This window comes from Panthera leo, chromosome D3, assembly GCF_018350215.1.
Source record: "Panthera leo isolate Ple1 chromosome D3, P.leo_Ple1_pat1.1, whole genome shotgun sequence".
NCBI classification, from domain to species: Eukaryota; Metazoa; Chordata; class Mammalia; order Carnivora; family Felidae; genus Panthera; species Panthera leo.
The window spans coordinates 86,147,656-86,165,116 of record NC_056690.1 but is presented as its reverse complement, the minus strand read 5'-3'; the positions used below and the strand labels follow the sequence as shown (position 1 = coordinate 86,165,116).

At 36.5% G+C, this 17,461-nt stretch overlaps 1 protein-coding gene across 1 annotated transcript in view; it reads right to left on the bottom strand.

The window, feature by feature from the left end:
* DOK6 (docking protein 6) overlaps positions 1 to 17,461 on the bottom strand; it is a 357,568-nt gene that overhangs the window by 126,384 nt on the left and 213,723 nt on the right. Inside the window, exon 5 of the mRNA XM_042911130.1 lies at positions 7,302 to 7,491. Coding sequence (XP_042767064.1) covers positions 7,302 to 7,491 — 190 coding nt within the window. The remainder of the gene's footprint in view (positions 1 to 7,301; positions 7,492 to 17,461) is intronic.

Here is a 17,461-nt window from a genome sequence, read left to right as displayed (position 1 = left end):
CCTGGATCAAGCATGGCCAGACTTTCTGTCCTTGGCTTCCTTTCACAAGAGTGGGATTGTCTGAAATTTACAAAATAGATGCCTAGAATAATGGTCAATAGTCCAATTATTAAAGGGCAAAGGACACCCAAATTTAGAGAAGGAAAAAAATACAAATGAACAGTATATACAAGGACAGACCTCCAATCATAAAGATAAAGACCAAAATGAAAAGAACAAAGAGAGATGTCAAAGTCCTTGATTGAAATAGAAACATCTTAAATCATCATTTTAGTGCTTGTGGTTATAGGGTCAAAAAGAGCCGTCTCTTTGCCCCATTAGAGGATGTATGAATTGATATGACTTTCCTTGAAAGCAGTTTGCTCTTTTGTGAAGACGTTGAAAACATTCACGTCCTTTGACCCAGTAGGACTTTAAAAAGGCTTTGCTAAGGAAATAATCAGAGATTTGCACAACTTTTCACAGATGGTCAGTGGGGCTTTATTTAGAATAGTTTATTTTGGAAACATCTTAATGTTACATTAATGATGGCATAGCCATATGTGCAGAGGCCACACAGCCATTAGCATCTTGATTTTAAAGGACTCAGAGATGACTTCTCAGTATCATATTAGGTGAAAATGAAGGATAAACATCTTTAGTTCCATCGATTTTAAAACATACTGGAAAGAAGTACATCAAGATATTCAAAGCAGTTATCTTAGGATGGAGAAACTATGAGTGAGTTTTAAGCTTTTCTTTCCAACATCTCCTTCAAGTCTGTATTAACTTTTTAATCAGACAATATAGGTATCAAAAAAAATTCTCAATACGAAGGAAAAATGGAGACTGACATAGAGAATATAGAAAGCGTACCACCTGGCCAGGTTACAAAAACAGATTTCTGATCTTGTGGTACCTCTCTAGGAATAAAGGCCTAGTTGTACCTCACAGCTTCAAGACTCCCTGTCCAGAGAGTGCCTGAGGCTCTTTTTCCTTCCTTGGCCCCATTCCTTCCAGAGGAAGTATTTTATTATAAAAGTAACAAATGCTTGTTGCCAAACATCCAAATGGCATGAAAGAATATAACATAGACCGATCATAGACTGGTTAATGTTCTATTTTCTTTTCCCACAATTTGTTTCACATGGAAAACACTGGAGCATAACTTGCAGATAATAATACCAATATTAAAAAAATAAGAATGCCAATATTTAGTAAACAATTCTGTGTGTTTTGACACACGTCAGGATATAGGACACTTTTCGTCACCCCCCAGATTTCCTTAGTTGCAGTCCATTCTCTCCCAACCTCACCCTCAGTGCCAGGCAACCACTGATCTGCTTTCTGTCCCTATAAATTAAGTTTTGCCTCTTGTAGGGTTTTCTGGAAATGAAAACATACATATTGCTTAGAATAATGTTTTTGAGATCCACCTACATTGAGTGTCCCGGGTAGGTGGTATTCTGTTGTGTAACTACATTATAATTTGTCTGTCCACTTATTGGTGGACATTTAAATTGTTTCCAGTTTTGGACTGTTACACGTGAAGTTGCTCTGACCCTCCCAACACAAGTATTCATGTGTTGTTTGGGGGCAGTTGGTAGGTAACTATCAGACAAGATCGGGCATGTTCAGGGTGGTATGGCCGCAGACAGTTGATAGGTAAGTATCTAGGAGTAAAATTGCTCTGTCATATGGTGTATGTAAAAAACTGCCAAACTCATACTTGAAGTGATGTTCTACCTTCCATTTGTATCGGCCATGACACCAAGTCAAGAGCTGTTCCTTCCCCAGTTGACAGTGTCAGGGTTTTGTCATGTTTTCTCTTTTGCTAGAGGGGAGAATATACTGGTGTCTTCTTGTGGTTTTAACCCATATTTCCTCGGAACTCATGATGATAATAAGCATCCTTTCTTGTTTGTACTGTTTATCGGCGTATCTTCTTTTATAACTGGTCCAACATTTTTTTGCCTACTTTATGAATGGATTATTTGCTTCTTATTTTGGGTTGAGAGTTCTTTAAGGATCACAAATATAAACATCGTCAGACACATGATTTATGAATTTTTTCCCCTGTCTAGTGCTTGCCTTTTCATTTTCTATAAGATGTCTTTTAAAGAGTAGATGTTAATTTTGATGAAATTATAAATATTTTTTCTTTGGATTGTGGTTTTGGTTTAGTATTTGAGAAATGTTTGCCTATTTCCAATCAAAAAGAATGAAATCTCGCCATTTGCAACTACGTGGATGGAACTGGAGGGTATTATGCTACGTGAAATTAGTCAGAGAAAGACAAAAATCATATGACTTCACTCATATGAGGACTTTAAGAGAACATAAGGGAAGGGAAACAAAAAGAATATAAAAACAGGGAGGGGGACAAAACAGAAGAGACTCATAAATATGGAGAACAAACTGAGGGTTGCTGGAGGGGTTGTGGGAGGAGGGATGAGCTAAATGGGTAAGGGGCACTAAGGAATCTACTCCCGAAATCATTGTTTCACTATATGCTAACTAATTTGGATGTAAATTTTAAAAAATAAAAAATAAAATTAAAAAGAAAGAAATGTTTGTCTATTTCAAGGTTACAAATATTTTCCTGTTTTCTGTTATAAATTTTATAATTTTAGTTTTGTTATGTAAATATATATGCATTTGGAGTTTGGTGGAGTGTATTAGCTTGAGCTGCCATAACAAATAACCATGGACAAGGGGGCTTAAAGAATAGACATTTATTTTAACATACTTCTGGAAGCTGGAAGTCCAAGATCAAGGTGTCACTATGGTCAATTTCTGGTGAGGATTCTCTTTGTTTCTTGTAGATGGCCACCTTCTCCTTGTGGCCACCTCACATGGCAGGACAGAGAAAGCAGCTTTCTGGTATCTCTTCTTATAAGGACCTTAATCCTACCATGATGCCCCACCCTCATGGTCTCATTTAAACTGAATTGTCTTCCAAAGGCCCCAAAATCTCAGCTCCAAATACCATCACACTTGGGAATTAGGGCTTCAATATATGAATATTGCTGTGGAAGCGGGGGAGGGGGGCACAATTCAGAATTCAGTCCATGCAAGTGAGGTAAGAGCTGAGGTTCATGTTTCTCCTAATGGGTATCTGGTTGTTCCCACACCATTTGTTTCTTTTTCACATTAAATTAACACAGCAGATTAACAAATAAATAAATCGGCCATATATGTAGGTGTCCATTTTGAACTCTTCATTCTTTTCTGGTGATTGTTAGGTCTATTCTTATGTCACTATCACATAGTCTTGATTATTGTGGCTTCGTAACAAGGATTAAAATAGGGTAGTAGAAATCCATCAGATATGTGCTTTTCCAAATTGCTTTTGCTACTCTAGGTCTTTTGTAATTCGAAATACCTTTTAGAATCAACTTGACATTTGATTTAGAAAAGTCCTTTGGGATTGTTGACATTAAAATGAATGTGCCCATTGATTTGGAGAGGACTGTTATCTTATGAATACAGCGTCTTCCAATTCACAAATGTGGTATATACCTTCATTTATTTTGGTCTTCTTTAATTTCTCTTAGTCATATTTTGTGGTTTTCAATGTATAGGTCTTGCACATATTTCGTTAAAATAACCTATACATATTTCATATTTTTATGAGATTAGAAGAGATATTCAAAACATTTTCCCTTCCAATTATGCATTGCTTATATATAAAATAAAATTGATTTTTGTATATTGACCTTATATGCTGCAACCATGCTAAATTCACTTCTTAGTTCTAGTAGCTTTTTGTCTAGATTCCTTTAGGTTTTTTCCCTTAATGTACTTAAGGGTAAGGAAGTTTGATTTTCATTGCTCTACACTCTGATTTTCCCGCAGGCAATACTATTGGAGTGTAACTCATTCCAAAGAATTACACACGGTAAATGAGAGAGTTCTTGTATATCTGCTGACTCTTCAATGAAATAGGCACCTAGTAACCCATAAAATTATGTTCCAAGCACCAGTTAGCACAAAGACAGCCATTCGGTATTTTCCCCTTATTTGTACTCTGAAGTCTTGCTGTACCAGACCATTTCCGCCTCAAAGTCCTGACTCATGACAGGTAACACTGATTTTTACTCTCAGACACTGAGTTTCTAATGATTTTTCCAGCATTTGAATGCCGGCTTCTCCCAAGCTTTTTGCTTGGCTCATCTCTCCCCGCATTTCCAGTTTTGGCTAAGGATGTGCCTTAGCAGAGTTCTCTAAGAATAGAGATCTTCAGAGATAAGTAGAAGCTTCGTTCAGAAAGTGGAAAATAAATACATAATTTCTGAGAAGCGTACGTAATCATGGTTTCTTAAATGCCCATCGCGTGACAGTGCTGTGCTGTGTGCTGCTTTCCGATCACAAACTCAATCTCTACAAATTTATGTAGGAGGTAGAGATGATACTACTTCTAATGCAAAGAAGAAAACTGGAAGCTATTAACAAGTGACAGAGCAATGACCTAAATCTAGTTCTCTCCGATTCCCAGGCACGGAGGAGCTTGGGTGTCAAGATGATTTTTAAATATTATTATTTATTAAGAAGTTATTCTGATAAAAAGTGTAGAAAACAATTATCTCCTAAACCAACAAAACTAAACAAACAAGAAAACAAACATAAAACATAAAAACCTTGAAGACTGTGGTCCTTACCTACTCTGATATGTTTTATTTTTTAATGTATCTTAAAATTATTAAAAATTACCAAGATCACAGAAGACCAATTAATAGTGACTGTCAGATAAACCAAGTTGCACATCAGGTAGTTGGATGTTTTGGTTGAGAATATCAACTTAAACACCGGTGGAGAGCCAGTCTGTTCCCCTTAAAGACTTTGAAGAATCAAGAAAGAAACTGGCAAAAGCTAACGTGAACATTTATAAATGGAGTGAAAATTCTCCATAACCACCATAAAAGAAAAAGAAACCTTACTGTTATTCAAAATCCTGAGAAGATGCCTTCTGAAATGAGGGGACAGACAGGTAACAGTATTGAGGCTCCTCAAAAATTAAAAATGGAAATACCATATGATCTAGTAATCGCACCACTGGGTATTTCCAAAGAAAATGAAACCATGAATTCAAAAAGATGTATACACCCCTATATTTAAAACACCATTACTTACAATAGCCAACATGTAGAAGCAACCAAAATGCCCATTCACAGATGAGTGCATAAAGAAGATGTGGTATGTTCCCACCTCCTGCACACTCATATATACACAGTAGACTTAGCCTTTAAAAAGAATGAAGTTTTGCCATTTGCAACAAGAATGGACCTAGACGGTGTTATGCTAAGTGAAATAAGTCAGACAGAAAATGACAAATGCCATATTATTTCTCTTATATGTGGAATCTAAAAAACAAAACAAAACAAACGAGCAAACACACAAACAAACAAACACCAAACAGACACACAAATACAGAGAACAAACTGGTGGTTGCCAGAAAGCCGTGGGACAGGGAGAATGGAAACAGATGAAGATTACCTTCTGGTTATGAAATAAAGTAAGTGAGTCATGGAAGAAAAGTACAGCACAGGGCATATAGTCAGTAACATTGTAATGACACTATATGATGACAGATGGTGACATGGTGACACCCTTATCATGGTGAGCACTGAGAATGCATGGAATTATCAAATCATTATGTTGTAACCCTGAAACCAATATAACACTGCGTGTCAACTACATGTTAATAATAAATAATAATAAAAAAAGAAAATAGGAAAATAGGAACACCTAGGAGAAAAATCCAGAGGAGGGAAGTTTGGGGGTAATGTTATTAAGTAATGAAAATAAACCATCACTTTTTTCTATACGTACATTAACTTTTATGACCAGTAAAAAAAAATGTATCGGAAACCTTAGGTCAGTGAGTAAGTTATAATCCCTTTTTCATAACCCTATACATTTTAAAATAGTATACATGCCCCAAAGTATTCATTTTCTTAAGAGAATTATTTCCTAACAGTTATCTAAAATGTGATTACTCTTATTACTGTCAATATCTAGGCAGATTGGAAATAGACAGTTGAGTGAACTCATAACCACTAAGTAACCACAGGATTGGAGCCTCTTAGAGAAATCAGTGTAGTAGAGGGTTTAATATAACCTAGTGCAAAACTGAGTGGTAGAATTACTTCAGCTCAGCTCAACTTATTTTCTCCCCTCCGCTTAAAATTCTAAAAAATATATGGCCTTGACCTAACCTAGATGGATATTATTAGAACCTGACCTTGAGTAAGTATTTAGTAGTTTTGTAAGAACAAAGTTATGAAATTAAGATTGCTGTATCAAGTACAATAAAACTTTGCTAAAATTATCTTATAATGTCACAGATTCATTTTCAGAATGTGATAAATCATGTCCCCAGTGTGAAGACCGATACGTTAAACATCTCTTATTATACAGAATCCCCAAATCTAAGTAGGTCTTGTCTTGTATATGTGACAACAATATCACAAAGGGGTAGGGGTCATTGCACAAAGATATTCACTTAGCTGGTTGAAGCTCATGTCTAAACTTCTGTCTGTAAATTGTGATTATGAAACAACCACTCATTTAAAACATTTATGGATTCCAATCATGTGCTATAATTAAGAAACCAACATACTTGCTTTTGACATACTGTATTTAAAATCTGTGTTATACATTTCATATGTTACATATTTCAAAATATTTCTTCAGTCACTCTGAATTAACATTTACACTTAATTAATGTTAACATAAAAATCTGGATAAATGAATAGTGGACTAATTTATCGGCAATAATAATATCGGCAATATTAAAATGTAATATTTAAACAATTTAATGTAAAACTCCTTTCAAAATTTTTTTGCTTATAAAGAACTCACAAAAATAAGGCTAGTAGGGACATGTTGAATTTTATGGGAATCCTATTGCACTGATAATATTATTGGATACACTAAAAATATAGTATTGTAATAATATTGCAAACTATATGGCATGATAGAAATAATTATGAAATCAGTTTGAGGCCAGTGTAAAAGACTGAAATTTTTTAGAATGGGGTAATTAACCTGTCATAGAATGAACACACTTTATTTAGATTATCAACACGAATCTGAGGAAGGCACCTCCTCTGAGGTTGGAATGACCACTGGGTGTTGTATGGAAACCAATTTGACAATAAATTTCATATTAAAAAAAACAAAAAAGAATCTGGAGAAATTATATATTTGGTCATTTGTACCCTTTCTAAACACAGTGGTCATCCTGGGCAGATGGACAGAACCTTTCCTTCAGGAGTTTATTTTTCACCCACCCCCTGGTTGTGACACTTAGAGCTTACCTTCCTGACTCAAAGGTGAACCACGTTGAGTCCCGTCCATATCTCCTCAGTGAGCTGAGAGGCCACATCACCAGTTTGACCTTGGCATTGTGGATATCCCAGAGATAGATATTCTCATGAGTGATCTGCATTGTGCATTCGCCATAAATATCCAGATTTGGTGTAGGCATAAGGTATACATTGAATCTCTCTGCAGAGGAACAAAGAATGGTGCAAATTAAGTGAAAACAGGTATGAGTCTTTATGGTAGCACTGTATTAATTTGTGTAACTACCTACAGCCTTCAGAAAACATTACTGTGTCCCTCGGGAACACCGGTACATGGTGCGAAACACTACCTTTTTCCATGTGATGTGTGAGAAAATGAATTAATTATAATATTTTTTTTTCTTTTTAGAGAGAGAATGTGCAATATGGGGAGACGGATGGGGAGAGAGAGAGAGAGACAGAGACAGAGACAGAGAGAATCCGAAGCAGGCTCCACACTCAGCACAGAGCCTGATGTAGGGCTCAATCCCATGACCCTGGGATCATGACCTGAGCCAAAATCAAGAGTTGGATGCTCAACAGACAGGGCCACCCAAGCACCCCAGTTAAACTATTCTTAATCAATAATTCATTCACTCACTCATTCTACACTTTGTGTTGCGTTGTGTTCTCTGTGGTGAGGATGAAATGGTGAAATTGTACAACGGAAACATAAGGGTAAAAGCTAAGTGAGGTCTCTGCCAAAATGATGCTTAGTGGCTGCTACTTCACACAATCTTAAATGCAAGCCATAGATATAACTCCTGCGAGGAATGTCTTATTTAATTTAAGGAAGAATTTACTCAATTTTACCTTCGTGTTATGAAGCTTTTAATGCACACCTAGACTGACTCTCAAAACACACTGTATTCACAGTCACATTCAGCATATGATAATTGCAGATAGCCATTATTTATTTCTGCAGGACTTCAGATATTGTTTTGTTAAGCAAACAAACATATATAGCCACTTTCATTCTTGGGTATTCTACATTTGAAAATCTGACTATCAGGCAACAATCCCAAACCTTGCTTTATAACTTGTGTATCTCAAAGGCTACTGCAAAGTTCCACAGCCCTTGATCCCCATTTTTAAATGCATCAGATGCACTTTATAAAAAATAAGGTTAGTTCATAAGTTCCAGGCAGCAAAGAACTTGGTATGACCTATAAATTGTCCTATAAAATATCCCCAATTCCAAGCACCACATTCTTGGTTTATAGCAAGCAATCAATAAATAAGCATTGGTTAACTTATAGGAATGAAATAAATATATCCCATGACGAATATGCACCGCAAGAATTGAGGAATTATAAAAAGAATAATGTCATGATAATAAAAAGTTTAAGAACTGCTGGCAGATACATCTTTGTGAGTTTGAATTTAATTGTGAATTGTGCTTGAAAGGCAGTGCTGTTGAATTAATGATTTGAGAGGCATAATGGTGCAGCTGCAGTTGAGAAAGGATTGATATGTTTAAGAATGTGCCATCATCCATCATAATGCCACCATTTGAAATACTGAGTGTTTATTGGTACTGAGCTGGAATTGTCTATATAATAGAAAGAATCTTTTCTGTGGCAGGTACTTTGCAGAGAATTGCTTTGCTGATGCCAAAAAAACAAAACAAAAAATTCAGATTCCAAATGGGTTAAATTTAATTTAAGCATGATAGCTGGAAATGTAGTAACCAAATGGACCATATTTATATTCAAGTGTCTAGATATTTTTGACCAGAATAATCTAATTCAATTTTTTACTTGGATTATTGACCCATAAAACTAATATGTATATGGATTTCACATTCATATCCTCCAGAAGAGAAAAACAAGATAAATTACATAGCTGAAGCAATGAAGAAAGATCATTGCCCCATTAATTATCTGCAATAAAAAGTGTATATATATATATATATATATATATATATATATATTCCATAAATCTTAAAATTCTTGTGTACAATCAAAGTCTCAATATTTTGCATTAAATACATCACTCACATTGCCACCACATTTCACACACCAATGGGATTACAAGTAGCAGATCAAAGGGGCCTGATCTCATGTAAGAGTATAAATGAAAGTTGGACCCAACAGAGTGACTCATGCATACAGATAATGCGTGAATAGAAATCTTTTCTTTGGCCAAGACCCTTTTGATGTTCAGCTTTTACATTTGGAAGTAATCGTATGTCAGTGGCATCTGTTGAAGAGAGGTAAAATGCTTTTGCTATAAAAGTGGAATGTAAAACCTTCCTCTAAATTCCTTCCTTTCTATCAATTACAGAGTCTGAAGATAGCAACCAAAGAGTCATTGCCAACATGCCAAGAAATAACACTTCTTGTAAAATATTGAAATAAACATCATTAACAAATTTTAGTGTTGCTTAAGGCTGCATTGACCCTTGATATTCACACCCATAGTTTGATATCTGAAAAAAAAATCATGTAAAAAAAATAAACCTGACATCATGTGTCCTCGAAATGGATGACACATGAAAAATCACCTATAACCCATGGAGTATTACAGAGGACCCAAAGAACCATTGCATTTTCACCGAAATGTCTGTGTGCTCTAATGTAAGCAGATAAAACCTAGAAAAAATAAACAGAGAAAGGGTACAATCATCACAATGGACATTAAAGAAATATGGAACTGGAAAACTGAAAAATAATGAATAATTGAATTTCATACGATTCACATGATATAGGGCTCTAGATGTCAAAATTGGTGAGGTACATTTACAAACAAATACATAGATATCAGATAACCTGCCCCAAGGGACTCCTTCCTGGGCCAGCTGTAGGTGATATCAAGCAGGTAAAATGTATTGCCGTGACCTTCTTGTCTGCCTTCCACTCCCCCAGGCTTCACACACTTTGCTACCTAGCAACTCATGGTAAGCCCTTCTTGTTAATGTCTAGAACGTGCCAACCTTCCTTTTGATACTATTTCTTTCATCCCACAAAAAGGATTATTCTAAGAAATTTTATTTTTGGTTTTTAAATATTCAAAATCTATTTCATCCTAATGGGTAATTTCCAAGGATTTGAGATTCAATTAAAAAGTAGACTAATTTAATCCAGCAGAGAATGAAGGCAGCTCAAGTTATCTAGTAAATTCTTCTTCTTTGAATCCATTTTCATGGAAAAAATCTTCCCACATTTACAAGGAGTAAATCATTTTGTGCCCTTAGTAATGTAAAATATGCTGCTTCACTAAAATTTGTGATGCTTTCCACTGGAAAGACCATTTCAATGTGAAATAGCTAAAATTGGCCCCCCTGAAGTGACTTTTTAAACTATTTAACTTTGCGAAATAATTGTATGAGGCAGGTGTTTTAACCACCCTCTTATCATGTCACCTTCTCACATAAGAGCCTACCTTTGGGTTTTACTGCTGAGAGCGCTGGTTTTCAGACATTAATGTGCATCAAAATGACCTGAAGGGCTTGCTTGAACATAGATTGCTGGGCGCACTCCACCCTTCTCATTTTTGATACAGTAGGTCCAGGCCGGGCCGTTCAATTTGCATTTCTACTTGTTTCCAGAGGATGTTGATGCCGCTGCCCTGGGGACCACACTGTGAGAAATGCTGATGTGAAGAACCCATTTTAGAGTATTGCCAAGGAAGTAGTGGCATCAGAGGAACTACGAGGGATGCTTTGAAAGTGATACTATGTTCCAGTAGAACAAACCGGCACACTTAATTCAAAGCTGTTCTTTAATTTCTGCTCAAATAGACTAATCCCATCTCTACTGACTCATGACTGAGCCGGCAGGAAAGAGTTCTTATGCCAATTGGAACAAAAGAAGTGAAAGGCATAGGAAGAAAGGAGGTCTATGAAATTTTTCAATTCATCAGGGTATGTATGTATATTCCCATTATTTTATTTATTATTATTATTTTTATTTGAGAGAGAGTGTGTGGGGGAGGGGCAGAGGGAGAGAGAGAATCTTTTATTTTATTTTTTAAAAATTTTTTTTTAACGTTTATTTATTTTTGAGAACGAGAGAGACAGAGCATGAACGGGGGAGGATCAGAGAGAGGGAGACACAGAATCTGAAACAGGCTCCAGGCTCTGAGCTGTCAGCACAGAGCCCGATGCGGGGCTCGAACTCACCGACCGTGAGATCGTGACCTGAGCCGAAGTGGGCCGCTTAACCAACTGAGCCACCCAGGCGCCCCGGAGGGAGAGAGAATCTTAAGCAGGCTCCACACTCAGCATGAAGCCTGACACAGGGCTAGATCCCATGACCTTGGGATCATGACCTGAGCTGAAATCAAGAGTTGGATGCCCAACTGACTGAGCCACCCAGGCGCCCTTCTGACTATTTTCTTTTAAGGTAATCAACAATAACAGAACACTGTTAAGACACGCTAAACAACACATTTCCAAGCACCCAAAAGAATTAGGAAAGAAACGAAGCTGTTTAGTGTATGTGCTGCCGAAGCAGACACAGAAACTAGCTGTTTAAATGCAATATCCTAAACCATGGATAAAAATTCTACCAACATTAAGTCTTGTGAAGACTGCTGAATATGTGAAGAGAGAAATATTTGAAAAGGTTAAATAAAAAAAATATTAGATTAAAATGTACTCAGACATATGAAACTACAGAATTCTAGAGTGGAAAAAAAAATCCCAAACGGTGCCCATGAGATTGTATTTTGACAAAATTTTGGTTTATATAATGGCCAACATATGAGAAAGCATAATTTAATTTTAAATGGCCAAAAACAATAGCAAGGTGAAGTATTTACAAAATGATTTGTTATATCCAACAAAGATGCTTCTTACTATTATTGAATCTGCTATTGCGTTTACAAGGGCATTTCTACTCTAGGGGTGGATTAAGAGGTCCAAAGGAATAGACTACACCCCAAAAGTCCTGGGACCAGAGTCCAGGTGGGAACCACAAGAACAGTCCAAGGGGACTACAAAACAAGGTTTGGTCAAATTGAATTGGACAAGGTCTGGCAAGAAAGGGTAGCTACACTCAGGCGAAATGGTTCTGGAAAAGGCATAGTGAGACCTCGGGTGATGTGTGAAGATTGAATGGGTCATCAGCTCTGAGAAAGACAGAAACCTTTCTTTCTCAGCCGATGAGGTTTTAAATGGATCTGGTTTGAGGCAGGAACATTCCAACTATAGCTATTAGCTTGAGCCTGACAGGTGGAGACAAGTGGAGCATGCAGGGGCTATAGGAAACAGAGCATCAGAGTTACGTTTTGTTTCTTTAATGTTTTATTTATTTTTATTTTTTAAATTATTTTTTTAAGTTTATTTATTTATTTTGAGAGAGAGAGAGAGAGAGAGAGAGAGAGAGCATGAGTGAGTGTATGCAGGGGAGGGGCAGAGAGAGAGAATCCCAAGTAGGCTCTGGGCCATCTACATGGATTTGGATGCAGGCCTCGATTCCATGACCCTGGGATTATGACCAGAGCCCAAATCAAGATTCAGATGCTCAACTGACTGAGCCACCCAGGCACCCCAGATCACAGATGCAAGTTTTTAACATGAAGCAAAACATCATCTAGTGAGTAATAGAACACGACAGGATGATGAACTCTTTGACCAGTTTCTTGATAATTTCCATCTCGTAACATTGCAAACAGAAAATTGGTTTTAAAGGAAGAACCATACTAACAACAAACACATGTGCTCCCTTATAATTAATTGGAGTATTTTTTTAATGTTTACTTATTTTTGAGAGCAAGTACTGGTAGGGGAGGGGCAGAGAGAGAGGGGGTCAGAGGATCCAAAGCGGGCTCTGAGCTGACAGCAGAGAACCCAATGCGGGGCTTGAACTCATGAACCCAACCAAGAGATCCTGACCTGAGCTGAAGTCGGATGCTCAACCGCTGAGCCACCCAGGTGCCCCTGGAGTATTCTTTAAAATATAGGCTTTTGGAATGTAGGTATTAAATAATTTTGTGCGTCTAGCACATAGTGAACATTCAGCTCATTGTGGCTGCCTGAACACAAAATGCATCTTTTGCATGTCAGTTACTTAGACTAAATTTGGGAAATGTCTATTGGATGCCAATTCATTCCTTTTTTTTCAAAGAAGGATTCTGATAAGTTTTCATTGTTAGCTGATTGCAGGACACTCATATCCTTTCTATCCATCCCACTTCTCCTGATACTTCAGAAGGTTGGGTCAAAAAAAGGACGGAACATGGAACTAAGTATTATGCCTAAATGTTTGGAAACCAAGAAATCTGTAAATATTAACACCCATCTGGTGTTCCACAGGGAGATGTTAAATTTTACAGTAACTTCAGCTAAGCAGGTGAGTGTGAGCTCCTAATCTTTTACCTTCTCTTCCTTTTAAATTCCAAGCATAGCTCAAAAGGAGAAGCCCCGCAAAAAGAAAAGAATTCTTTAGCTCTTTGGCGACATCCCTAATTTTCTGAATTTCATTTCCAGGATCTTCCAGAGGGTAGAGGCTTATATATCTGTTGAAGTTCATTAGCGAAAATGTGTAGGTATTATTTAAATTAAATAGCTTAAAGAAAATTAATAATTACAACTAATATACATATAAAATAATTACATATATGTAAAAACTGATTTTGTCATGATTAGCAATAGCTATAAATAATTGGTTAACTCATTTATAATTCTGGATTTCACTTAGTTGTTTGTATGAGCCAGTGATTCCTGAAAGTAACACTCACTCTATATGCAACTTACAGCTCACGATAACTTTAAATATTTAAGGGAGAGAGAATTAAATTGTTTTTTTCCAAAATGTCACGTGATCAGAAAAGTCACTGTTTATGGAAAGCATTTGTTTAAATTAAATTTATTACTGCAGCTGGTTCATTAAAAGATCCAAACTTTGTCGTCTCATCAAATGCGGAAACGTATCTTGTCTTGTTGGTGACCTTTATCTTCCTTCTCACGTGGCCATCGTGAACAGCTGTAGCCCACATCTTGCAACCTGTCCTCAGACTTATCGTGGTGAGTTTGCATCTCCAAACTCTTGTCCCCCGAACTCTCTTGCGCACTGGTACCAGCCTGGGCGGGACGACCAGATTCTACAGCTCCATCACCACAGGCAAGTTGGGGGGTCCTTGTCCCAATCTGGCAAGCAATCCAAATTCTGTGAGTGGTTCTTTTGCTTCTCTGGTGCTTGGAGGGAGATGTGTTCCTCCTTGCTGCCCTCCTCCTGTGAAAGACCTTCAAAGACTCCTCTTCAATTAATCTTCCAGCCTAATCTTTAGAATTTCATGGTACTGTTCACCCATCAGCCACTGCTCTGGGGCTACGGAACATTTCTGAGACAGCAAGAAAGCCCCATTCTCTGCTCTAGAGTTAATAATTGTTACATAACAATTCAAAGCATGAAATTTTCATATTAGCACTAAATTAATAAGCAGTTCACTAAATATTATTTCGTCCCAGGACCAGAGCCATTGGTCTAATATTAAGCATCAATGAATAAATTCATTCAGAATCTGGCATCTGAGAAACTGACCATATGCTCTGGAGTGCGGAATTTATCACTACTCATCTCAGTTTGAAATCTAGGTTCACACCATTGTTTGAGGTAGTCTGCCTTGTTTTTAACAGTTATATGAAGTGTTAAGGAATTAAACAGAACCAGATATTACCCAGAAAATAATGAGATTTTTCAGTATCATTCTGAATTTTATATTCTTATCTCCAACTTTCCATAATATTGGGATATTGCAGTGGTCAGCCTTCAATTTCAGCAGCTTTAGAAATGGAGCCACACTGAGAAGGCAGATATGTGCACATTTAGACACATCCTGATATCCGTATAATGCAGATATAGCAGGGATGAAACAAAGCATGATTTATACTCATCGAGATGTGAAGAACTCTTCAGAAGTTGTGACTTCATTTTTACCACAGTGCTGAAATTTGTCAAAATGTATTTTATTACAATGTGGCAATAGTAATAAATTCAGGTGCCAGATGCCATCTGCTCAATGGCCACTGTGAATTGGAACCTCTGTGTTTCTCCAATCAGTCGGCAGGACTTAAAACAACAGCCGTATTTTTAAATTCCCCAGCAATTAATTTAATTCCTTCTCCCCTTCCTTCCTTCCTTCCTTCCTTCCTTTTCTCCTCCCCTCTCCTCTCCTCTCCTCTCCTCTCCTCTCCTCTCCTCTCCTCTCCTCTCCTCTCCTCTCCTTCCCCTCCCCTCCTCTCTTTTTCTCTTTTCACAAAAAAATGACTGTTGACTGAATATTATCTACATTTCCGAGTAAATCATGTTCACTCTAATAAATACAGTAAGTCATTTTAAAAATAAAATAAATTCAACTGCTATTATACCTTCCAGAGGTCATCTCTGTTAAAGTAATAGTGTATCTTAACATATAAATAAGTTCACATACAATTGTAATTATACTGAATATAAAGTATTGAACCCTTTGAATTGTACTCACTAGTATAAGAATTTTCAGATGCTATTAAATATTCCTTGGGGACATAGTTTTTAATGAATACATAATATTCCATTGTATAACTATGCCATATTTTATTTAAAATGATCTACTTAATGAATATTAAATTTATGCCAACTTTTGTGTAATATAAATTAGGCTACAGTAAAATAATCAACTTTTAGCTCAATCTGCTGAATGATTCAGTCATTTCATATTGAGTCATAGAGTTTACTTTATTCTTATATATAAATTTTGAGTCACTTTAATATCCTTAATTATTAACTTACATCGGGCCCTAACATCTGAATCATTATATTAAATGCCATAAACTCTTTCAAGAATGACCGTGCCAAATTGATTTCCAGAATTTCCTTACCGATATATATTCCAATTAAAATATCTATTTTATACATTCATTAATATAAGTGTCCTTTGCCAGAATTTTTTAAAATTGACTTTACTGTTACTCATGTTGGTTGAGATGATTCTATATACTAGAAATTTTCTCTACCATGTTTACGACAACAACTTCATATTCAGGTTTTCATCCATTTTGTTTATAATATTTACGTAAGCCCAGAAAGTGGAAAGTAGTTTCCTTTAAGTTTTCTAAAAAGTCCTTTGTTATTGGAAGAAACTCAATATTCTCCTACATTTTTCGTAGCAATTTTAGCATTTTATTTTTTATATTAACTGGTATACCGAAACATAATGAAATGTTCATATGTCACTTATGATGTCCTCTCAATTTTGACAAAAGCACATTAAGGCACACAACTTTTCTGCTCTCCAGAATGTTCCCTTATGCCATGCCCCAGAAGCTACCACCAGTCTGATTTCTAACACTGTAGGTTATTTTTGCCTGTTCTGGTAGGTTCTTGTGAGCTAGGAACACCCAGCTTCAGCATATCACTAATTTATTCCCAGTTCGTGGCTTTCCATTTTTATTATTTCCTTTTTAATTATTTTCAGAGTTTATTTATTTATTTTAAGAGAGAGAGAGACAGAGAGAGTGAACCAGGGAGGGGTAGAGAAAGGGGGAGAGAGAAAGAATCCCAAGCAGGTTCCACAGAATCAGTGCAGAGCCCAACACATGGCTTGAACCCACAAACCGTAAGATCATGATCTGAGTCAAAACGGAGAGTGGGATGATTAACTGACTGAGCCACCCAGGTGCACCATCTTTTTAAATTTTTTGATTATGCTTTTTTGGTGACCATAGGTTTAAATTTTGATGAAGCCCAAATTATTTCTTTTTACAGTTTGCTTTCGTTGTTTTATTTAAGAAATGTTGGCCTATCTCAAAGTTCCATTCACGTTAAATTGATATTTGAGTATAGTGTGAGGTGGGGGTTGAGGTTCATGATTTCCCATAGGGATATCCAGTCACTTCACTTATTAAGGAAATTTTCCTTTTCTCATTGCAATGAGCAACGAGCTTGGGAGAAAGGACTTTGGTGTCCTTGTAAAAAATTACTAATCCATATATGTATGGATCATTGTCTTTCTATTCTGTTCCATAGACTTCTTTGTCTATTGTCTGTCTTCATTGCTGTCAGTTGTAGTAAATTCCAAAATTTTCTAGAAAGGGTATCCATTCCAACTTGGTTTTGTCTTTTCAAGACAGTTTGGCTAGTCTTAGACCTTTCTGTTCCAAATGTATTTTGAAACTGTCCCATCAAGTTCTAAGAAAAATGCCTGGCTTC